At 48.1% G+C, this 25514-nt stretch overlaps 1 protein-coding gene across 1 annotated transcript; it reads right to left on the bottom strand.

The window, feature by feature from the left end:
* Positions 1 to 8292: 8292 nt before the first annotated feature.
* LOC123114510 (1-aminocyclopropane-1-carboxylate oxidase homolog 1-like) lies at positions 8293 to 9531 on the bottom strand. Its single transcript, XM_044536012.1, has one exon. It carries the CDS (start codon positions 9475 to 9477, stop codon positions 8383 to 8385), a length of 1095 nt encoding a protein of 364 aa, XP_044391947.1. The 5' UTR covers positions 9478 to 9531; the 3' UTR covers positions 8293 to 8382.
* Positions 9532 to 25514: the final 15983 nt, after the last annotated feature.

The following is a 25514-nucleotide window of genomic DNA, read 5'->3' on the forward strand; positions in this document are numbered from 1 at the left end:
ACATATCTAAATTACTATAAATCTAATCTAACAAAAAAATCTATGAACTATACAAAAAAATCTAACAAAAATAAAAGAAAGTTGCTCACGGCCGGCGACGGCGACGGCGAGGTGCAGCAGGGCGGGCGGCGACGTCGGGGCGGCAGGGCGGGCGGCGATGGCAGCGGGGCGGGGCGGCGATGGTGTCGGGGCGGCAGGGCGGGCGGCGATGGCAGCGGGGCGGGGCGGCGACGGCGTCGGGGCGGCAGGGCGCGCGGGCGGCGACGGTGAGGTGGCGGCAGGGGACGACGCGCGGCGTCGGGAGGAGAAATCGAAGTTGGGGCGGGGCGACAGTGCTACTTATATAGCAAAGGCTTTGGTCCCGGCTCGTGGCACAAACCGGGACCAATGCCCCTTTTTTGTCCCGGTTGGAGCCACCAACCGGGACCAAAGGCCTCTTTTCGGCAGCCCAAAGGGCGGGAAACGAAGACCTTTGGTCCCTGTTGGTGGCTCCAACCGGGACAAAAGAGGGTCATTTGTCCCGGTTGGTGCCACCAACCGGGACCAAAGAGCTGGATTGGTACCGGTTGGTGCCACCAACCGGTTCCAATGCACCTCTTTCTGCAGCTGTTTTTAATTAGTCCCACCTTGCCAAGCGAGAGGCACTCGCAGCGGTTTATAAGCCCTGAGTGCAGAGACGATGAAGAAGAGGCTCAATGCTCACCTGCACGTTGCTTAGCTTCAAGCCTTGAGGATTAGGGTAGACTGCACAGTGCTGTGTGCAGTGCACTTTACACTATTCCGAAAGGTTTGAAGCTAATTAACAAGCATTGCGCCTCTTTTTTAATTTTAATGACTTATTACAACTCAGAAATAAAAAGAAAAAAATAAATATAGCAGAAAAGAAAAAAAACCTATATAAAAAACTACTCAAAAATAAATAGAAGCAAAAATAATTGTGATTAACTTTACTAAAAAAATGAGCATAGATGCTTATTTTTAATGACTTATTACAATTCCGAAATAAATAGAAGAAAAAATAGTTGTGATTAACTTTATTAAAAAATGAGCATAGATGCTTAATTTTAATGACTTATTACAACTCAGAAATAAAAAGAACAAATAAATATAGGAGAAAAAAAAACTATATAGAAAACAACTCAGAAATAAATAGAAGCAAAAATAGTTGTGATTAACTTTAATAAAAAAATGAGCATAGATGTTTATTTTTAATGACTTGTTACAATTCAGAAATAAATAGAAGAAAAAATAGTTGTGATTAACTTTACTAAAAAATGAGCATAGATGCTTATTTTTAATAACTAATTACAACTCAGAAATAAAAAGAAAAAATAAATATAGCAGAAAAGAAAAAAAACTATATAAAAACTACTCAGAAATGAATAGAAGCAAAAATAGTTGTGATTAACTTTACTAAAAAAATGAGCATAGATGCTTATTTGTAAAGACTTATTACAATTCAGAAATAAATAGAAGAAAAAATAGTTGTGATTAATTTTACTAAAAAATGAGCATAGATGCTTATTTTTAATGACTTATTACAACTCAGAAATAAAAAGAAAAAAATAAATATAGCAGAAAACAAAAAAAAACTATATAAAAACTACTCAGAAATCAATAGAAGCAAAAATAGTTGTGATTAACTTTACTAAAAAAAATGAGCATAGATGCTTATTTTTAAAGACTTATTACAATTCAGAAATAAATAGAAGAAAAAATAGTTGTGATTAACTTTACTAAAAAATGAGCATAGATGCTTATTTTTAATGACTTATTACAACTCAGAAATAAAAAGAAAAAAATAAATATAGCAGAAAAGAAAAAAAACTATATAAAAAACTACTCAGAAATAAATAGAAGCAAAAATAATTGTGATTAACTTTACTAAAAAAAATGAGCATAGATGCTTATTTTTAATGACTTATTACAATTCCGAAATAAATAGAAGAAAAAATAGTTGTGATTAACTTTATTAAAAAATGAGCATAGATGCTTAATTTTAATGACTTATTACAACTCAGAAATAAAAAGAACAAATAAATATAGCAGAAAAAAACTATATAGAAAACAACTCAGAAATAAATAGAAGCAAAAATAGTTGTGATTAACTTTAATAAAAAAATGAGCATAGATGTTTATTTTTAATGACTTGTTACAATTCAGAAATAAATAGAAGAAAAAATAATTGTGATTAACTTTACTAAAAAATGAGCATAGATGCTTATTTTTAATAACTTATTACAACTCAGAAATAAAAAGAAAAAATAAATATAGCAGAAAAGAAAAAAAAACTATATAAAAACTACTCAGAAATGAATAGAAGCAAAAATAGTTGTGATTAACTTTACTAAAAAAATGAGCATAGATGCTTATTTGTAAAGACTTATTACAATTCAGAAATAAATAGAAGAAAAAATAGTTGTGATTAACTTTACTAAAAAATGAGCATAGATGCTTATTTTTAATGACTTATTACAACTCAGAAATAAAAAGAAAAAATAAATATAGCAGAAAAGAAAAAAAAACTATATAAAAAACTACTCAGAAATGAATAGAATCAAAAATAGTTGTGATTAACTTACTAAAAATATGAGCATAGATGCTTATTTTTAATGACTTGTTACAATTCAGAAATAAATAGAAGAAAAAATAGTTGTGATTAACTTTACTAAAAAATGAGCATAGATGCTTATTTTTAATGACTTATTACAACTCAGAAATAAATAGAAAAAAAATAAATATAGCAGAAAAGAAAAAAAAACTATATAAAAACTACTCAGAAATCAATAGAAGCAAAAATAGTTGTGATTAACTTTACGAAAAAAATGAGCATAGATGCTTATTTTTAAAGACTTATTACAATTCAGAAATAAATAGAAGAAAAAATAGTTGTGATTAACTTTACTAAAAAATGAGCATAGATGCTTATTTTTAATGACTTATTACAACTCAGAAATAAAAAGAAAAAAATAAATATAGCAGAAAAGAAAAAAAACTATATAAAAAACTACTCAGAAATGAATAGAGTCAAAAATAGTTTTGATTAAATTTACTAAAAATATGAGCATAGATGCTTATTTTTAATAACTTATTACAATTCAGAAATAAATAGAAGAAAAAATAGTTGTGATTAACTTTACTAAAAAATGAGCATAGATGCTTATTTTTAATGACTTATTACAACTCTGAAATAAAAAGGAAAAAAAATATAGCAGAAAAGAAAAAAAACTATATAAAAAACTACTCAGAAATGAGCATAGATACGCTTATAGAGAAAATTCAACCTAAATTCATAATAAATTTCTACTAACTTCAAAGAAATTCAGGATGAATTTAGGTTAAATTCCCTGTATAAGGGCATCTATTTTCATTTTGGGAGGAGCTCAACAAGGCAGAGAGGGAGGGGCTTATAAACCGGTCTGATTCCCCTTCGGTTGGCGAGGTGTGACTAAACTCTGGCCGCAACGAGGACCAACCCTTTAGTCCCGGTTGGTGGCATGAACCGGGACTAAAGGTCAGCCTTTGGACCCGGTTCATGCCACCAACCGGGACCAATGGTGGTGGGCCAGGAGCGAGGCCCATTGGTCCCGGTTCGTCCCACCAACCCGGACCAAAAGGTCCAGACGAACCGAGACCAATGGCCCATGTGGCCCAGCCGGCCCCCGGGGCTCACGAACCGGGTCCAATGCCCCCATTGGTCCCGGTTCTGGATTGAACCGGGACTAATGGGCTGGACCGGCCTGGACCATTGGCCCCTTTTCTACTAGTGAATCAACTAGCATACTAAATCAACTAAACAAAAATGTTCTAAATCAATTAAATCAACTAAATCATATCAACTAAATCAAAATGTTACATATGAACTAGCCTACTAAACCCAAATGTAGCAGGGAGAAGGGGTTGTGGATGGAGGAGGGAGGAGGGAGAAGGAGGGGTGACTCGATGAGGGAGAAGAGAGTAGGACGGAGGAGGAAGGCGGAGTGAGGAGGGGCCGGCCGGCGGCGAGTGGAGGGAGGACGGAGGAGGAAGGCGAACCGAGGAGGGGCCGGCGAGCGGCGAGTGGAGGGAGGACGGAGGAGGAGGCCGGTACCGAGTCTAGCGAGGAGGAGGAGGTAACGGCGGCGCGGAGGGAGGAGGGGCGACGGGGGAGGACCGGCGTGGGGGGTTGAGGGGGAGATGGAGTGAGTGTGAGTGTGAGTGGATCGGATAGATGAGAGTGGGGTGTGGGAGATGGAATGGCTTAGCAGTAGCGCGCTATAGAGAAAGGCGCTACTGCTAAACGACCTAGCAATAGCGCCTTTCACAAAGAACGCGCTACTGCTTTGTGTCCGCATGTAAAAATAGACATAAAAAATACATCGATCATCAATGATCTTTTTGTGTACAATCTGATTTGTCAATATGAGTCCTCACCGGTTTAGGAACCAATGAAGACTCATATTGTGGCCACAAATTCTACACATAGAGTTCAATGAAGACCAAGTGCTTGTGAAAGTTTGAGAAGTAACATGTTTAAGGTGGTAGAAACTCTCTTCACGGAGTGAGGTGGGACTAAATTTTTGTAGTAAACTTAGCAGTAGCGGTTATTGTGGAAATGCGCTACTGCTATGATCCGTATTAACACGCTGCTGCTAGCCTCACGGCGACGTCGTGGCAATGTAGCGCGTCTCAGAGCAGGCGCGCTACTGCTACATTTATTTCAGCAGCGAATTTTGTATGCGCGCGCTACTGCTACGTAGCAGCAGCGCCTTATTTTAAAGCGCGCTGCTGGTAAGATTCTGTGTATAGGCTTTTTCCTAATAGTGATACCTTGCGTGATCGTAGGATTTTTTTAAAATTGCATGCTACGTTCCCCAACAGTCGTCGTGCTAAGGCCTCGTAGAACCGACGCGCCAGAACAGCAACCGCAGCCGATGAAGAGTGTAGATAAGAAGGATCCAACCTGAAGACACACGAACAAAGACGAACGATGAACATATCCGAGCAAATTCACCAAAGACAAATTCACTGGAGACTTGCCTTCACACGCCCACCGACGGTACTAGACGCATCACCACAACAGGAGCTAGGCGGGCAAATCTTTATTCCATTTTCATGGAGACGCCGCCGTCTCGTCTTACTGAGTAAGACACAAACCCTAACAAATCTTGGAAAAAGACGAACCCCCACTCCCGCCGCTGTAATCGCTTAGAGTAAAAAGAGGAATTAGGGGCAGGGATGAGATGAGTAGGGAAGAGAGAGCGGTGGAAGATGCGACGGCTTAATCAGCCCGAACGCCGGACAACAATGACGTGGCAACGAGAAAAGCTTCAAGATGCATGTTCGAGCCGAAATCCCAGATTCGAGTCGTTCGGCACTTATCTATTTCGTGTTTTTTATCAATTTCAGTTTGCACTTGCACAAGTCAGAAAACATGATGGGAGGGTTGTTCTCAGCGGTGACTCGAAAATAACCAAACTGATTAAACAGAAAATAGTTTTTGTGCCAAATTCATACACATGATTTTTTACTATGTAAAAGCATCTCCAACAGCCGCGCTAAACTAGCGCCGCGCCGCAAATTAGTATGTTTTAGCGCGCGCGCGGCGGGTCGCTCCAGTGGGCGCGCAAAAACGGCGTGCGCGCTATAATGAGTTGGGCGGCGGTCGAAAACACTGTCCCGCGCGGTGTATTTTGGGCGCCCGCTACAGCGCGCGGCACACTCGAGCGCTCGCGCCGCACTCTCTCGTCTCCTCCTCCTACGCCCCGCGCGCGCCGGCCCCTGTGCCCTGCCACCCACCCATGGACGCGCACACCGGCACCCCGCTCACCCCGTTGTATAGCTACGACCCCCCCTCCCCCGCCGCCGCCGGAAACCCTAGCGCGGGAAGCGTTGGCGTCGCCACCGCCGGAGCTCCGCCGAGCGTCGGCCTCGCGCGCAGCCTCTTCTTGCCGCCGCGGATGACCACGGCGCCGGGTGGCGTCGCGCCGGCGCCGTCCCATGCCGCCGCCGCACCGTCGAAGGTCCCCAATGCGGCGCGACCGAAGAAGGGCAAAACATCCGCGAAAAAAACAAGGCGACGGACGGCTCCGGCAGCACGAAGGCGAGGGGAAAGAAACTTGCAGGGCGTTCGACGGCCGCGGCGGCTACCGAAGCGCCGGCGAGCTCACTCGTTCAGCCGGCCGCCGACGCGCACCACGTGTTCGACGAAATGCCCCCAAGGTGAAAAAATTTCTAACTTTTCTTTTCTTCTTATTTTTTCGATGCATCATCACATATAGATAGCTTATTTGCATTGTTCAGAAAACTTTGTAGTCTCAACGGTGATGCATACATGTCCACTATGGGTGTTGGGTCCAACAATTCGCATTGGTCTCAAACCAATGACATCCATTTCGAAGACCATGAGTTTGAGGTGGACGAGGAGGGTGAGGGAATTGTCGAGCCGCCGAAAGGAAGAGCGGGCAATTACTCCACTAACGATTACAAGTTACTATGCTATACTTATTTGCAAGTGTCGAGGGATCCATCCATTGGAGGTGATCAAAGTAGAGACGCGTATTGGGGGCGAATGAAAGAACACTTTGATGCTCACAACGTTAGTGGAATTGGCCGCTCCGAGAGATCACTTCGGTCCCGATTGTCGACAATCAACTCGGATTGTCAAAAGTGGGCGGCCGCACAAAAGTCAGTGGACAAGATTAACCCAAGTGGCACAAATGAGGATGATCGAGTAAGTGGCATCTCATATATGTTCATCATACTTGTTTTTGGTGACCGAAGTGCTAACTTGTTTTGTTTTTCTTGTAGTACAACATTGCACAAAACTTGTTCAAAGAAGAGACAAGGACAACCAAGAAGAGGAAGATCAAGAAAGGCAGGATCTTTACCTTACCTCATTGCTATGAAGTGTTAAAGGATGATGAGAAATGGAATAAGCGTGATGGTTTGGAGGATTTGCATTTGAGCAACAAACGGAAGCGAGCAATTGAGATGAATGATGATGAGGAGGAGGATGATGCATCAAGTGATGACGGCAAGAGAAGCCCCACAGCCAACTCGGTTTCATACTCGAAGACAAAACGACCGGATGGGTGCAAGAGAGAAAAACCGAAAAGAAGAAGAGGAAAGGAGATGATGAGCTCAAAAATGCTATGGAAGCAATTGTCAACGCAAGAAGACAAGCCAACGAGGTGAGGAAAATGGCAAGGAACCAAGATGCCGCGGCCGAGGAGAGGAGGTTGGCGGTCGAGGAGAGAAGGGTGGCGGCCGAGGAGAGGAAGGTGGCTTTGGAGGAGAGGAACGTGAGAAATGAGGAGCGAACTAGATTGTTGGAATGGGAGAAGCACTTGTTCTTCTTGGACACATCCAACTTCAATGAAGCGCAAAAGGAATATGTCAATCTTGGCCGTGAAGAAGTGTTGATCCAAAAAAGAGCCATGATCCGCATGAGTGGTGGTGGCCTCGGCGGCATGGGTGGCGGTGGCTTCGGCGGCATGGGAGGCATGGGTGGCTTCGGAGCCATGGGAGGCATGGGTGCACCTCCGGCCGTCATGGGAGGCATGGGTGCACCTTCGACCGCCATGAGAGGCATGGGTGGCTTTGGATCACCCTCCGACGCTATGGCCGCCATGGGAGGGATGAGTTTTGCTTCTCTCATGGGAGGCATGGGTGCACCACCGGCCGTCATGGGTGGAATGTCTTTCGATGTGCCTTCTCACGCACATTCCCATGAAGATGCCGTTGAAGATCTTGCCAACACCGTCGGAGCTTCACGTGATGCGGTGCGTGATGAGGAGAGGGAGGAAGATTCATCTTCGGAGGCGGAAGAATCGTCTTCAGAAGATGAGGACGAAGACGAGGAAGATGATTGATGTGTCTTTCATATGTCTTGAATTTAAGTTTGCATTTGAACTTGGTTGGATGAACTTGTGGGCATGATTTTGAACTTGTGGGCATGAACTTTTATTCATCAACTTGTTTGTGTCAAATTTCACATGTTCATTGCATTTTGATAAATGTTTCAAACTCATTTTGTGTTCAAAATATCATATATTTTATATGCCGGCGAGTCGCGCACGTTCTATTTTTGCGCGTTGCTGGAGCGGCGTGCGCTGCATTTTAGCACGGCTGCTGAAGCCAGCGCTGACGACCGCGCTAAACATGCCAAAGCGTGCGCGGCAAACAAGTTTTTTACGCGCGGCGCTTAGCGCGGCTGTTGGAGATGCTCTAATGAAGGCATTCATAAACATTACTACTTCCTCTGTAAATAAATAGAAGAGCGTTTATATCACTCAGAGAGTACGGTGGAGTGCAGACGTACGGTGCATTTGGATTTATTGAAGCAAATTATTATTCACCAATGGAAAAGACGAAGCAACCAAAAAAAAGATGATTCATTCGTCAGAGCCTGAAGTGGTGGAGTGCAGAGGTACCGTCGAGGCCCTTGGCCCTGTACTCCCGCAGCAGCTCCTCCACCGTCGTGCTCCTGTACCGCGCCTCCTCGCCGTCGGTGACGATTGGCCGTAGCACTATCTTGGACGCGACCGCGCCGGGCGTCCCGAAGAAGCAGGCCACCGACAACCTCGGCCCGGAGCTCTTGGCCACCACGCGGTGCTCCACGCTGTTGAACCTGTCGTTGGACATGAGCTGCAGGTGGTCGCCGATGTTCACCACCAGCGCCCCCGCCACCGCCGGCACGTCCACCCACTTGTTGCCATCGAGGCCTTCCACGAGCACCTGGAGGCCGCCGATGGCGTCCTGGAGGAGCACGGTGAGGAAGCTGGGGTCCGAGTGCCTGGTGGTGCCCAGCGTGAGGTGCGGCTCCGGGCACGCCGGGTAGTAGTGGCCGGCGATGTTGAGCCCTTGCAGGCACGCGGTGTCCTGCTCCAGCTCCAGGTATCCGCCGCGGTGGTGGTGGAGGCCCAGTGCCTCCGACAGCAGCCCGAGAAGCGTGCGGCTCAGCCGCTGCACGAGCCTCACGTACTCCGGCACGATATCCCTGCACGCCGGCGGGATCTCCTCGGGCGACGGCGGCTCCGGCGCCATCTCCAGCAGCAGGGTGTCGCGCCAGTTGGCTGCCGGCGACTGGAACAGGTCGAAGTTGGAGTTGAACCGGACGCGTCGGCGCTGGTCCCGGGTGTAGTACGGCGCCCTGGCCTCCGCCGGCTCCTCGTTGAAGCGCCGCACCGCCGCCAGCATCTCGCACATGGCCTCCTCCGGCACGCCGTGGTTCAACACCTGGAAGAAGCCCAGCGTCTCGGCGGCCGCCCTCACCGCCCCGACCACCGAGGCCCGCCCGGACGGCGTCATGAGGCCAGCGAGGTCGATGATCGGGATCGTCAAGTGATGGGTTGGTGTGTTGTCGGGCGGGTGGTGGAAGATGGCGGGGACGGCGGAAAGGCCCGCGTCGACGAGGCCTTTGACGCCAGCCTTGGTGTCGTCGAACGCCTTGAGCGCGTGGAGGCGGTCTGTGCTGCTCCTGGTGGTGGTGGACATGTCGCCGGCAGCCGCCCGGAATAGCTCTGTGATGTGTGATGGAGGGTTGCCAATTTCGCGGTGGCCGGGTCGGTCCGGCTGATGGTTGAGGTATATTTAGACGGTACTAATCTGTTGACGATGATATGTTTATATAAGTATATTTATTAAGTACAATTATGAATGTTTGCTTTGATTTGCTTGGGTACGATGATGGTGATATGTTATCCGTGATCTCATTAAATACAACTCTTGACATCTACTTATTCTGAGATGATCAGGTAAAATATGATGATCCCCCTGGCTGTGATCTAGGTGTATTAATTAATGGACCTGGCTAGGTCTCAGTCGAGGACGAGACTTGCCTGCTCCCCTCGCGTGCTCCCATCCATGCTCCCGCATACGTGCCTTGATTTGATTGGAGCAAAATAAGGCCCGGCCCCATCCCCTTAAAATCAGGTGGGGAGATGATTAGATTAGAAAGGAAAAAGGAAAAAAGACAGCCGTAGGATGAGGTGGGAGCACGGATGGGAGCATAGGAAGGGAGCAGGCAAGCCGGATCCCTCAGTCGACTAAGAAATCGACTGAAATTTAGCAATCCCACTAATTAATAGTATAGTCATGAACATCTATTGATTGTGACTAATTCAAAAGGGTGTGTCTAGTTTTTCTTTTCTTACCACATGTGTCACATTGTGTCTACTTCTCATCTAGATGAAATTTAAATAAAGGAAATATGCTATCTATGTGTCGGCCGGCGGATCTTTTAGATCTGGCACCATCCAGTGCCTATCATCATTCTTCACTGTCGTCACTTTTGCAACATAGACTATGTCCCATAGTCCACTTTTACAACATAGGTTGGATTGCGGTTTTTCTTTTGCAACAGAGGTTGGGTTGCATATTATTATTTTTGTAGCAGAGGTTATGTTGCAGAAATTTTCCACCCGCATAGTCGCACCATCGTGTTGTGCCACTGCAACATTCTCCATGTTCCGAAAACAAGAATGCTGTTGTACCACACGCACACGTTTTAGAAGTCGCCATTATCATCGAAGCACTGACCCATCTTCAGGAGAGATATCGGCAGCGTCCTTGCCAGTCCGGACATCCGTCGACGCCACCACGGCGCCCAACGGCACCACCGCCCTGCGCTCATCCGTCCAGAAGCGAAGACTCTGGAAGATCTGTCGTGTGTAGCACCTGCCAACCAGGACTCAGCGTAGCACTTGTCGGTCAGGCATGACTTGACAGCTCCACTGAAGCTCCGTGCAACATGAAGCTGCTTCACCTCCCGCCTCTGTCTTTCGGTGCTTCTCCACAAACGATACTCCCAAGAGATAAATGGAACCGTAGTACCGCCATCGTCCGATCTGGAAGACTAGATCCTAGGGTTTCCCCTGAAGCAGCACGAGTGGGTCGACAACAGTTACACGATGATGCCTTAATCAAGGTAACGACGCAAAAACGCCGTCATCGGCAACTATGTCTCCCCGACTCGTAGCCGGGAGTAGACGACGGATCTCGAGATCCGACCACCCAGCCGCAAGCCGATCACCTGTGACGAAAGAGATGACCACCACCGCCGACTGCACCGGTCAGAACAGATCTGACCGGAGGTGCCTCATGGAGCATGACTATGCTGGTAAATTTTGATTTTGGAGGGGACGACAGTGCAGGGGCAGCTATGCATGCTAATGATAAAGGGAAGGAGGACATAGCGAGCCATGTCCCTTTGGTAGAGCCGGCCAATACTAGTCCGGTTACTGTTGCTGTTATGGCTGCAAATTCAGGTACCCTCGGGTTAGACGGCAAGACAAGCAATAAGTTCAGTCCAACAGCGGGACATGATGGAGGCGGGACCTAAAACTTGCAATGCCAAAGCCCTTGTCCCGGTGGACTTCCCCCGTCTATGTTTCCCCGAGAGAAGATAAGAGGAAGCTAAGGATGGTATCTGACAAAGGAGATGGCAAGACAGAGAAAGACAAAACAGGCCCCTAATGCAAGATCGGTGACCTCCCTCGAGGAGGATCGCCGGGCGCAATGAATCTCGTCTGTTGAAATTGTTGTGGTGTGGGCAAAGGAGCGACAATTTGAGAGCTTCCCGATCTCTTTTGACGGAACCTTGTCAGAAGGTGGGGAGCTCCCGAAGCATTAAGAAGAAGAGAATTGGTCCAGTTAATAAGGGAAACCGGGCCCAAAAACCGTACATGGCACGGTTAATCAAGGAAAACCGGCGAAGACCACACACACCCTACTAGAACTCAAGGAACATCGTTCGAGCCAGATACAAGATTGACTAGGCCCAAAACCATCGACAACACAACATACCCAACAAAATCAACCTCTGCAACCTCAAGGACACGCCTGCAACCAGATGTGCACTCGCGCCTAACCTTCAGAAAAAGGCTATCACACATTAACCTCCACCAAGGCACGAATTTCTTGGATCACCGTCGACGTGAGCGGTTTCTTGTACATCTGCAAATAAGACTTCATCTTGTCTTGCACATCCTCCTCAGTGACTTTCTTAGACGTCGTTCCCTTCGGTAGCTCCCCAAAGGCCTCCCCAACCTATATTCAGCACGCTTGGCAGTCGGGATGTCGCAACTTTTGTTCTTCTTATCCAATATGCCTCTCGGAACAAGTAGATGCAACTTCAATGTGCACATGAATCGGTGCTTCGAGCAAGGACCGCGGCGCTGTGCAACTGAAACTACTTAGGAACTCATCCAGCAAGGTGGTTGAAGCTGGACCTTGAGGCATGCCAATGTCACCAAGTAGCTCCTCGGACCCCGAAGACATCGTATTGGTAGTGCCCCCTGAAAAAAGGATCACTAGAGAGGAGACCAAGGGAGGCACCTTTGCAGCCAAACCAGCGGGCAAAACCTCTGCTCCATGTCCTTGCTTTTTTTTTTGCTTGCTTTGACTATCTCCTCAACCATTCCTTGCTCCTCCTCATGTTGCTTGCTTTGAGAGCTTCCCGATTTCGCGAAGCAATTTGCCGGTTGTACTTTGCATAGGTGAAACGTAGATATCTATAGTACATGTCGAGAGTTTAGCTGGGGTTTGATAATGCTTATGCTGTGAGTAGTTCTGACCGTAGCAGAGGACTCGGTCTTTCCAGTTAGTTGAGGCAACAAAACATTGTCGCAATCACTTACGCAAGAGCTCATCTTGAGGGATAACACTCGCCAAGCGGGACAGAAGTATTCCATTCATCCTGCATTTCTTTTCCTGTTGAAAGTTTGATTGTTGGTTCTCCGATGACACATGTAATGACAGTTTCAAAATCTTCCATATGTCATGGCGAGTATTACCACCGTACATGTGTCCCGGTTGAAAATGGACCCTTTCCAGGTCTCCCAGCGAGTAAATTTGAAAAACGCCATGAAAACTGACCGATGGTCATGGTAGACGCAACACAAGACTTGTTAATTGGCGCTAAGTAGGTCTGATCGCCCAAAGATCATACTAGTTTAATAGACGCTCGCTTCAATCCCTACGCGGTTATACGTGCCTTTTCAAATCTTAGCACATCACTACATTATCTTTTTGATTGACGTCACATTAAGACTGTATATATTACACAGGTAGGATAAGCGAGCGGTTGTTCATATATGTTGTTTCCGTCGTCACATTAGTGTATCACTTCCCCTTCGGTAGACCCCTTCAACACAAGAACGGCTAAGATTGTCCCATGCCCCTTCATAACAGAGGGCACAATGGGCAAAAATCGAAAAAGAGGCCGCCGCCTGCCGTCCCGCTCGTAACGTGTACGTATACGTATACGCTTTTGTTTTTTTCGGCCGGGTCGCCCCGCCAGCGCGCCCACCCCCACGCCCACGTCCGACGCTAATTACGCGCGGACAGGCATGCATGCATGCATGCATGGCGCGGTTACGGGCCCCGCTGCCGATTGCCGCGCTGCGGCCTAGCGCGCTGCACCTCCGTTGTCGCCGCGCCGCCCGCTTCCGCCTCGCCCGCCGCGCCTGGGCCTACGGCGCTGCTCAGCTGCCGCCTCGCCTAGCTTCGGCCGCCCCCGCTTTCGCCTCGGCCTGCGGCGCCCGCTTCCGCCTCGGCCTGCGCCGCGCTGCCGCCTCGCCTCGCGTCGGCCGCCTCCGCTGAGGCGCTGCCGCCTGGCCCCCGCTGCCGCGCTGCCGGCTGCCGGCTGCCGCCTCGCCTGCCCCGCTGCCGCGTGCCTCGACGCCTATCGTTGGCCGCGCCCGTCCAACGCCCCCGACGAGTCTCTCCCTCCCGTAAAACCGCCCTAGACCCGCGCTAGCCTCACAGAAATCGCCCCCGGCCCTGCCTCTCCTCTTATTAACCGCCCCGACCCTGCGATCTCCGATCGATCTCCGGCGCCGCGGCTCTCTCCAGCGCGATGCCTCGTGGACGCGGATGCTTCGGCCGGTGTTGGTTTGGCCGGGGAGGCGGCAGTGGAGGCGCAGGGAGCAGTCGCCGGGCTGGAGGCGGCGGTGGAGGCGGCGGCAGCGGCGGTGGACGCATCGGCAGCGGTGGTGGACGCGGCGACGCGCCGGGCGGTATGTGGCCCTCTATCTTCATCGGGCCGCAGACCGTGGATATCTACCGGCACGGCATCCCCGTGCCGCCGTCGTGTCGCCTAGCACACGGCTGGCACGTGACGAGCGACGGCTATGCCACGCCTGGGCCGGCACAACCCGGTCCATTGAACCCCGAAGGTCGCCTCAACTGCAATTGCACCAAAGTGTGCATACATGTGGGCACGGCCTATGTAGGGCCCCACGCAAGGTTGGAACGAAAACGGAAACAAGACGAACGTTGTGTCACGTCCGTCCAGTGTTTTTTGGCAATTTCACCGGGAAAATCCTAGGAAAAGCATCGAGCGCCGGAAAATATGCAAATTGTCATGGGTGCTGTCGACGATGATGCCAACGTGTGGAAAAAGTTTCGTGCAATTCGGCGGAGTGAAAAATAAAACGTAGTTGGGAACCTCCCTCCAGCAGAACGAACCGGAGGTGGTTGCACTAGGTGTACGTGATCGCATGCATGCAATTGCACCAAATGTGCGTACATGTGGGCACGGCCGGCGTAGGGCCCCACGCAAGGTTGGAACGAAAATGGACACAAAACGAACGTTGCGTTACGTCCGGCCAGTGTTTTTGGGCATTTTTACCAGGAAAATCCTAGGAAAAGCATCGAGTGCCGGAAAAATATGCAAATTGTCCATGGGTGCTGTCGATGGTGATGCCAACGTGTAGAAAAAGTTTCGTGCCATTCGGCAAAGTGAAAAGAAAAACGTAGTTGGGAACCCCGCCCCCTCCGGCAAAACGAACCGGAGCTGGTTGCACTAGGTGTACGTGATCGCATGCATGCAATTGCACCAAAGTGTGCATACATGTGGGCACGGCCGACGTAGGGCCCCACGCAAGGTTGGAACGAAAACGGACACAAAACAAACGTTGCGTCACGTCCAGCCAGTGTTTTTGGGCATTTTCACCGGGTAAATCCTAGGAAAAGCATTGAGTGCCGGAAAAAAATGCAAATTGTCGTAGGTGCTGTCGACAGTGATGCCAACATGTGGAAAAAGTTTTGTGCCATTCGGCGGGGTGAAAAAAAAAACGTAGTTGGGAACCCACTCCGGCAGAACGAACCGGAGCTGGTTGCACTAGGTGTACATGATCGCATGCATGCAATTGCACCAAAATGTGCATACATGTGGGCACGGCCGACGTAGGGCCCCACGCAAGGTTGGAAGAAAAACGGAAACAAACGAACGTTGTGTCACGTCCGGCCAGTGTTTTTGGGCATTTTCACCGGGAAAATCCTAGGAAAAGCATCGAGCGCCCGAAAAATATGCAAATTGTCATGGGTGCTGTCGATGATGACGCCAACCTATGGAAAAAGTTTCGTGCAATTTGGCGGAGTGAAAAATAAAACGTAGTTGGGAACCCCCCTCCAGCAGAACGAACCGGAGCTGGTTGCACTAGGTGTACGTGATCGCATGCATGCAATTGCACCAAAGTGTGCATACATGTGGGCACGACCGACGTAGGGCCCCATGCAAGGTTGGAACAAAAACGGACACAAAACGAACGCTGTTTCACGTCCGGCCGGTGTTTTAAGGCATTTTCACGAGGAAAATCCTAGGGAATGCATCGAGCATCAGAAAAAATATGCATACTGGCGTGGGTGCTGTCGAGGGTGATGCCAACGTGGCAGAGTCAAAAAAAGTAGTTGGAAACCCCCTCTGGTAGACAGAAAAGAAGCTCGTTGCACTAGGGGTACGTGATCGCATGCATGCAATTGCACCAAAGTGGGTAGACATGTGGGCACGGCCGACATAGGGCCTCACGCAAGGTTGGAACGAAAACTGACACAAAGCAAACGTTGCGTCACGTCCGGCCAGTGTTTTACGACATTTTCACGGGGAAAATCCTAGGAAATGCATCAAGCGTCGGAAAAATATGCAAATTGGCATCGGTGCTGTCGAGGGTGAAGCCAATATGTGGAAAACGTTTCGTGCCATTTGGTGGAGTAAAAAAAAAGTAGTTGGGAACCCCCCTCCGGTAGACCGAAAAGAAGCTCGTTGCACTAGGGGTACGTGATCGCATGCATGCAATTGCACCAAAGTGGGCAGACATGCGGGCACGGCCTACGTAGGGCCCCACACAAGGTTGGAACAAAAACGGACACAAAACGAATCTTGCGTCACGTCCGACCAGTGTTTTAAGAAATTTTCACGGGGAAAATCCTAGGAAATGCATCGAGGGTCGGAAAAATATGAAAACTGGCGTCGGTGCTGTCAAGGGTGATGCCAACCTGTGGAAAAAGTTTCGTGTCATTTGGCCGAGTAAAAAAAAAGTAGTTCGGAACCCCCCTCCAGTAGACCGAAACGAAGCTCGTTGCACTGGCGTTACGTGATCGCATGCATGCAATTGCACCAAAGTGGGCAGAGATGCGGGCATGGCCTACGTAGGGCCCCACGCAAGGTTGGAACGAAAACGGACATAAAACGAACGTTGCGTCACGTCCGGCCAGTGTTTTACGACATTTTCACGGGGAAAATCCTAGGAAATGCATCGAGCGTCGGAAAAATATGCAAATTGGCGTGGGTGCTGTTGAGGGTGATGCCAACCTGTGGAAAGCGTTTCGTGCCATTTGGCAGAGTAAAAAAAAGTAGTTGGGAACCCCCCTCCGGTAGACCGAAACGAAGCTCGTTGTTGGAAATATGCCCTAGAGGCAATAATAAAAGTATTATTATATTTCATTGTTCATGATAATTGTCTTGTATTCATGCTATAGCTGTATTATCCGGAAATCGTAATACACGTGTGAATACTTAGACCACACTATGTCCCTGGTAAGCCTCTAGTTGACCAGCTCGTTGTGATCAACAGATAGTCATGGTTTCCTGACTATGGACATTGGATGTAGTTGATAACGGGATCACATCATTAGGAGAATGATGTGATGGACAAGACCCAATCCTAAGCATAGCATAAAAGATCGTGTAGTTCGTTTTGCTAGAGCTTCGCAAGTGTCAAGTATCTCTTCCTTCGACCATGAGATCGTGTAACTCCCGGATACCGTAAGAATGCCTTGGGTGTGCCAAACGTCACAACGTAACTGGGTGACTATAAAGGTACATTACAGGTATCTCCGAAAGTAGCTGTTGGGTTGACACGGATCGAGACTGGGATTTGTCACTCCGTATGACGGAGAGGTATCTCTGGGCCCACTCGGTAATGCATCATCATAATGAGCTCAATGTGACCAAGGTGTTGGACATGGGATCATGCATTACGGTACGAGTAAAGTGACTTGCCGGTAACGAGACTGAACAAGGTATTGGGATACCGACGATCAAGTCTCGGGCAAGTAACGTACCGATTGACAAAGGGAATTGCATACAGGGTTTTGATCGAATCCTCGACATAGTGGTTCATCCAATGACAACATCGAGGAGCATGTGGGAGCCATCATGGGTATCCAGATCCCGCTGATGGTTATTGACTAAGAGAGTCTCGGTCATGTCTACATGTCTCCCGAACCCGTAGGGTCTACACACTTAAGGTTCAGTCACGCTAGGGTTGTAGGGATATGTATATGCAGAAACCCGAATGTTGTTCGGAGTCCCGGATGAGATCCCGGACGTCACGAGGAGTTCTGGAATGGTCCGGAGGTAAAGATTTATATATGGGAAGTCCTGTTTCGGGCATCGGGACAAGTTCCGGGGTTATCGGTATTGTACCGGGACCACCGGAGGGGTCCCGGGGGCCCACCGGGTGGGGCCACCCATCCCCGGGGGCCACATGGGCTGTGTGGGGGTGCGCCTTGGCCTAATGGGCCAAGGGCACCAGCCCCACATAGGCCCATGCGCCTAGGGTTCAAGGGGGGCAAGAGTCCTAGGAGGGTAAGGCACCTCCTAGGTGCCTTGGGGGGGAGGGAAACCCCCCTAGGCCGCCGCACCCCTAGGAGATTGGATCTCCTAGGGCCGGCCACCCCCCCTTGGCACCCCTATATATAGTGGGGGGAGAGGAGGGACTTCATACCTTGAGCCCTGGCCTTTGGTTGCCTCCTTCTCCCTCCCCAACACCTCCTCCACCTCCATAGTGCTTAGCGAAGCTCTGTCGGAGTACTGCAGCTCCACCAACACCACGCCGTCGTGCTGCTTCTGGTGCCATCTCCCTCAACCTCTCCTCCCTTCCTTGCTGGATCAAGAAGGAGGAGACGTGGCTGTTCCGTACGTGTGTTGAACGCGGAGGTGCCGTCCGTTCGGCGCAGGTCATCGGTGATTTGGATCACGTCGAGTACGACTACATCATCACCTTGCAAGCTTCCGCACGCGATCTACAAGTGGTATGTAGATGCAAACTCTCTCCCTAGACTCGTTGCTAAGATGAACTCATAGATGGATCTTGGTGAAACCGTAGGAAAAATTTTAGTTTTCTGCAACGTTCCCCAACAGTGGCATCATGAGCTAGGTCTATGCGTAGTTCTCTTTGCACGAGTAGAACACAACTTTGTTGTGGGCGTGGATTTTGTCATCTTACTTGCCTCTACTAGTCTTTTCTTGCTCAACGGTATTGTGGGATGAAGCGGCCCGGACCAACCTTACACGTACACTTACGTGAGACCGGTTCCACCGACTGACATGCACAAGTTGCATAAGGTGGCTGGCGGGTGTCTGTCTCTCCCACCTTAGTTGGAGCGGAATCGATGAACAGGGCCCTTATGAAGGGTAAATAGAAGTTGACAAAATCACGTTGTGGTGATTCGTAGGTAAGAAAACGTTCTTGCTAGAACCCAATTGCAGCCACGTAAAAGATGCAACAACAATTAGAGGACGTCTAACTTGTTTTTGCAGCGATTGATCATGTGATGTGATATGGCCAGAAGTTGTGATGAATGATGAATTGTGATGTATGAGATCATGTTCTTTGTAATAGGATTCACGACTTGCATGTCGATGAGTATGACAACCGGCAGGAGCCATAGGAGTTGTCATTATTTTTTTGTATGACCTGCGTGTCATTGAATAACGTCATGTAAACTACTTTACTTTATTGCTAAACGTTAGTCATAGAAGTAGAAGTAGTCGTTGGCGTGACAACTTCATGAAGACACGATGATGGAGATCATGATGATGGAGATCATGGTGTCAAGCCGGTGACAAGGTGATCATGGAGCCCCGAAGATGAAGATCAATGGAGCTATATGATATTGGCCATATCATGTCACAACTATATAATTGCATGTGATGTTTATTATGTATTATGCATCTTGTTTACTTAGGACGACGGTAGTAAATAAGATGATCCCTTATAAAATTTCAAGAAGTGTTCTCCCCTAACTGTGCACCGTTGCTACAGTTCGTCGTTTCTAAGCACCACGTGATGATCGGGTGTGATGGATTCTTACGTTCACATACAACGGGTGTAAGACAGTTTTACACAGCGAAAACACTTAGGGTTAACTTGACGAGCCTAGCATGTGCAGACATGGCCTCGGAACACGGAGACCGAAAGGTCGAACACGAATCGTATAGAAGATACGATCAACATGAAAATGTTCACCGACGATGACTAGTCCGTCTCACGTGATGATCGAACACGGGCTAGTCGACTCGGATCGTGTAACACTTAGATGACTAAAGGGATGTCTAATCTAAGTGGGAGTTCATAATTTGATTAGAACTTTATTATCATGAACATAGTCTAAAACCTTTGCAAATATGTCTTGTAGATCAATGGCCAACGCTAATGTCAACATGAACTTCAACGCGTTCCTAGAGAAAACCAAGCTGAAAGATGATGGCAGCAACTATACGGACTGGGTCCGGAAACTGAGGATCATCCTCATAGCTGCCAGGAAACAATATGTCCTAGAAGGACCGCTAGGTGACGCTCCCGTCCCAGAGAACCAAGACATTATGAATGCTTGGCAAACTCGCGCTGATGATTACTCCCTCGTTCAGTGCGGCATGCTTTACAGCTTAGAACCGGGGCTCCAAAAGCGTTTTGAGCATCACGGAGCATATGAGATGTTCGAAGAGCTGAAACTAGTTTTTCAAGCTCATGCCCGGGTCGAGAGATATGATGTCTCCGACAAGTTCTACAGTTGTAAGATGGAGGAAAACAGTTCTGTCAGTGAGCACATCCTGAAGATGTCTGGGTTGCACAACCGTATGACCCAGCTAAACATTAACCTCCCAGATGAGGCGGTCATTGACAGAATCCTCCAGTCGCTCCCACCAAGCTACAAGAGCTTTGTGATGAACTACAACATGCAAGGAATGGAAAAGACCATTCCTGAATTGTTCTCGATGCTGAAGTCAGCAGAGGCTGAAATCAAGAAAGAACATCAAGTGTTGATGGTCAATAAGACCACTAAGTTCAAAAAGGGCAAGGGTAAGAAGAACTTCAAGAAGGACGGCAAAGATGTTGCCGCGCCTGGTAAGCCAGTTACCGGGAAGAAGTCAAAGAATGGACCCAAGCCTGAGACTGAGTGCTTTTATTGCAAGGGGAAGGGTCACTGGAAGCGGAACTGCCCCAAATACTTAGCGGATAAGAAGGCCGGCAACACCAAAGGTATATTTGATATACATGTGATTGATGTGTACCTTACCAGTAATCGTAGTAACTCCTGGGTATTTGATACCGGTGCCGTTGCTCATATTTGTAACTCACAGCAGGAGCTGCGGAATAAACAGAGACTGGCAAAGGACGAGGTGACGATGCGCGTCGGGAATAGTTCCAAAGTCGATGTGATCGCCGTCAGCATGCTGCCTCTACATTTACCTACGGGATTAGTTTTGAACCTCAATAATTGTTATTTAGTACCAAGTTTGAGCATGAACATTGTATCTGGATCTCGTTTAATACGAGATGGCTACTCATTTAAGTCTGAGAATAATGGTTGTTCGATTTATATGAGAGATATGTTTTATGGTCATGCTCCGATGGTCAACGGTTTATTCTTAATGAATCTCGAGCGTAATATTACACATGTTCATAGTGTAGATGCCAAAAGATTTAAAGTTGATAACGATAGTCCCACATACTTGTGGCACTGCCGCCTTGGTCACATTGGTGTCAAGCGCATGAAGAAGCTCCATGCCGATGGACTTTTAGAGTCTCTTGATTATGAATCGTTTGACACGTGCGAACCATGCCTCTTAGGTAAAATGACCAAGACTCCGTTCTCCGGAACAATGGAGCGAGCAACCAACTTGTTGGAAATCATACATACCGATGTGTGCGGTCCAATGAGCGTTGAGGCTCGCGGAGGATATCGTTATGTTCTCACTCTCACAGATGACTTGAGTAGATATGGGTATGTCTACTTAATGAAACACAAGTCTGAGACCTTTGAAAAGTTCAAGGAATTTCAGAATGAGGTGGAGAATCAACGTGACCGAAAGATAAAATTCTTACGATCAGATCGTGGAGGAGAATACTTAAGTCACGAATTTGGTACACACTTAAAGAAATGTGGAATCATTTCACAGCTCACGCCGCCTGGAACACCTCAGCGAAACGGTGTGTCCGAACGTCGTAATCGCACTCTATTGGATATGGTGCGGTCTATGATGTCTCTTACCGATTTACCGCTATCATTTTGGGGATACGCTCTAGAGACAGCTACATTCACTTTAAATAGGGCACCGTCTAAATCCGTTGAGACGACACCGTATGAATTATGTATTGGAAAGAAACCTAAGCTGTCGTTTCTAAAAGTTTGGGGATGCGAAGCTTATGTCAAGAAACTTCAACCTGAAAAGCTCGAACCCAAGTCGGAAAAATGCGTATTCATAGGATACCCTAAGGAAACTATAGGGTATACCTTCTACTTAAGATCCGAAGGCAAGATCTTTGTTGCCAAGAACGGATGCTTTCTGGAAAAAGAGTTTCTCTCGAAAGAAGTAAGTGGGAGGAAAGTAGAACTCGATGAAGTACTACCTCTTGAGCGGGATAGTGACGCAGCACAGGAAACCATTCCTGTGATGCCCACACCAACTGAAGAGGAAAACCATGATAATGATCAAGGTACTTCGGATCAAGTTACTGCTGAACTTCGTAGGTCCACAAGGACACGTTCCGCACCAGAGTGGTACGGCAACCCTGTCCTGGAAATCATGTTGTTAGACAACAATGAACCTTCGAACTATGAAGAAGCAATGACGGGCCCGGATTCCAACAAATGGCTTGAAGCCATGAAATCCGACATAGAATCCATGTATGAAAACAAAGTATGGACTTTGACAGACTTGCCCGATGATCGGCGAGCGATAGAAAACAAATGGATCTTTAAGAAGAAGACGGACGCGGATGGTAATGTAACCATCTATAAAGCTCGACTTGTCGCTAAGGGTTATCGACAGGTTCAAGGGATTGACTACGACGAGACATTCTCTCCCGTAGCGAAGCTAAAGTCCGTCCGAATCATGTTAGCAATTGCCGCATACTATGATTATGAGATATGGCAGATGGACGTCAAAACAGCATTCCTTAACGGGCATCTTAAGGAAGAACTGTATATGATGCAGCCGGAAGGTTTTGTCGATCCTCAGAACGCTAACAAAGTATGCAAGCTCCAGCGATCCATTTATGGACTGGTGCAAGCATCTCGGAGTTGGAACATTCGCTTTGATGAGATGATCAAAGCGTTTGGGTTTATGCAGACTTATGGAGAAGCCTGCGTTTACAAGAAAGTGAGTGGGAGCTCTGTAGCATTTCTCATATTATATGTAGATGACATACTCCTGATGGGAAATAATATAGAATTTCTGGACAGCATTAAGGCCTACTTGAATAAGTGTTTTTCAATGAAGGACCTTGGAGAAGCTGCTTATATATTAGGCATCAAGATCTATAGAGATAGATCGAGACGCCTCATAGGTCTTTCACAAAGTACATACCTTGATAAGATTTTGAAGAGATTCAGAATGGATCAGTCCAAGAAGGGGTTCTTGCCTATGTTACAAGGTATGAGACTGAGCTCAGCTCAGTCACCGACCACGGCAAAAGATAAAGAAGAGATGAGTGTCATCCCCTATGCTTCAGCCATAGGATCTATTATGTATGCCATGTTGTGTACCAGACCCGATGTAAACCTTGCCGTAAGTTTGGTAGCAAGATACCAAAGTAATCCCGGCAAGGAACACTGGACAGCGGTCAAGAATATCCTGAAGTACCTGAAAAGGACAAAGGACATGTTTCTCGTTTATGGAGGAGACGAAGAGCTCGTCGTAAAGGGTTACGTCGACGCTAGCTTCGACTCAGATCCGGATGACTCTAAGTCACAAACCGGATACGTGTATATGTTGAATGGTGGAGCAGTAAGCTGGTGCAGCTGCAAGCAGAGCGTCGTGGCGGGATCTACGTGTGAAGCGGAGTACATGGCAGCCTCGGAGGCAGCACATGAAGCGATTTGGGTGAAGGAGTTCATCACCGACCTAGGAGTCATACCCAATGCGTCGGGGCCGATCAAACTCTTCTGTGACAACACTGGAGCTATTGCCCTCGCAAAGGAGCCCAGGTTTCACAAGAAGACCAGGCACATCAAGCGTCGTTTCAACTCCATCCGTGAAAATGTTCAAGATGGAGACATAGAGATTTGCAAAGTACACACGGATCTGAATGTAGCAGATCCGCTGACTAAACCTCTCTCGCGTGCAAAACATGATCAACACCAGAACTCTATGGGTGTTCGATTCATCACAATGTAACTAGATTAGTGACTCTAGTGCAAGTGGGAGACTGTTGGAAATATGCCCTAGAGGCAATAATAAAAGTATTATTATATTTCATTGTTCATGATAATTGTCTTGTATTCATGCTATAACTGTATTATCCGGAAATCGTAATACACGTGTGAATACTTAGACCACACTATGTCCCTGGTAAGCCTCTAGTTGACCAGCTCGTTGTGATCAACAGATAGTCATGGTTTCCTGACTATGGACATTGGATGTAGTTGATAACGGGATCACATCATTAGGAGAATGATGTGATGGACAAGACCCAATCCTAAGCATAGCATAAAAGATCGTGTAGTTCGTTTTGCTAGAGCTTTGCAAGTGTCAAGTATCTCTCTCTTCGACCATGAGATCGTGTAACTCCCGGATACCGTAAGAATGCCTTGGGTGTGCCAAACGTCACAACGTAACTGGGTGACTATAAAGGTACATTACAGGTATCTCCGAAAGTAGCTGTTGGGTTGACACGGATCGAGACTGGGATTTGTCACTCCGTATGACGGAGAGGTATCTCTGGGCCCACTCGGTAATGCATCATCATAATGAGCTCAATGTGACCAAGGTGTTGGACATGGGATCATGCATTACGGTACGAGTAAAGTGACTTGCCGGTAACGAGACTGAACAAGGTATTGGGATACCGACGATCAAGTCTCGGGCAAGTAACGTACCGATTGACAAAGGGAATTGCATACAGGGTTTTGATCGAATCCTCGACATAGTGGTTCATCCGATGACAACATCGAGGAGCATGTGGGAGCCATCATGGGTATCCAGATCCCGCTGATGGTTATTGACTAAGAGAGTCTCGGTCATGTCTACATGTCTCCCGAACCCGTAGGGTCTACACACTTAAGGTTCAGTCACGCTAGGGTTGTAGGGATATGTATATGCAGAAACCCGAATGTTGTTCGGAGTCCCGGATGAGATCCCGGACGTCACGAGGAGTTCTGGAATGGTCCGGAGGTAAAGATTTATATATGGGAAGTCCTGTTTCGGGCATCGGGACAAGTTCCGGGGTTATCGGTATTGTACCGGGACCACCGGAGGGGTCCCGGGGGCCCACCGGGTGGGGCCACCCATCCCCGGGGGCCACATGGGCTGTGTGGGGGTGCGCCTTGGCCTAATGGGCCAAGGGCACCAGCCCCACATAGGCCCATGCACCTAGGGTTCAAGGGGGGCAAGAGTCCTAGGAGGGTAAGGCACCTCCTAGGTGCCTTGGGGGGGAGGGAAACCCCCCTAGGCCGCCGCACCCCTAGGAGATTGGATCTCCTAGGGCCGGCCACCCCCCCTTGGCACCCCTATATATAGTGGGGGGAGAGGAGGGACTTCATACCTTGAGCCCTGGCCTTTGGTTGCCTCCTTCTCCCTCCCCAACACCTCCTCCACCTCCATAGTGCTTAGCGAAGCTCTGTCGGAGTACTGCAGCTCCACCAACACCACGCCGTCGTGCTGCTGCTGGTGCCATCTCCCTCAACCTCTCCTCCCTTCCTTGCTGGATCAAGAAGGAGGAGACGTGGCTGTTCCGTACGTGTGTTGAACGCGGAGGTGCCGTCCGTTCGGCGCAGGTCATCGGTGATTTGGATCACGTCGAGTACGACTACATCATCACCTTGCAAGCTTCCGCACGCGATCTACAAGTGGTATGTAGATGCAAACTCTCTCCCTAGACTCGTTGCTAAGATGAACTCATAGATGGATCTTGGTGAAACCGTAGGAAAATTTTTAATTTTCTGCAACGTTCCCCAACAGCACTAGGGGTACGTGATCGCATGCATGCAATTGCACCAAAGTTGACAGACATGCGGGCACG

Source organism: Triticum aestivum, chromosome 5B (assembly GCF_018294505.1).
Source record: "Triticum aestivum cultivar Chinese Spring chromosome 5B, IWGSC CS RefSeq v2.1, whole genome shotgun sequence".
Lineage (NCBI taxonomy): Eukaryota > Viridiplantae > Streptophyta > Magnoliopsida > Poales > Poaceae > Triticum > Triticum aestivum.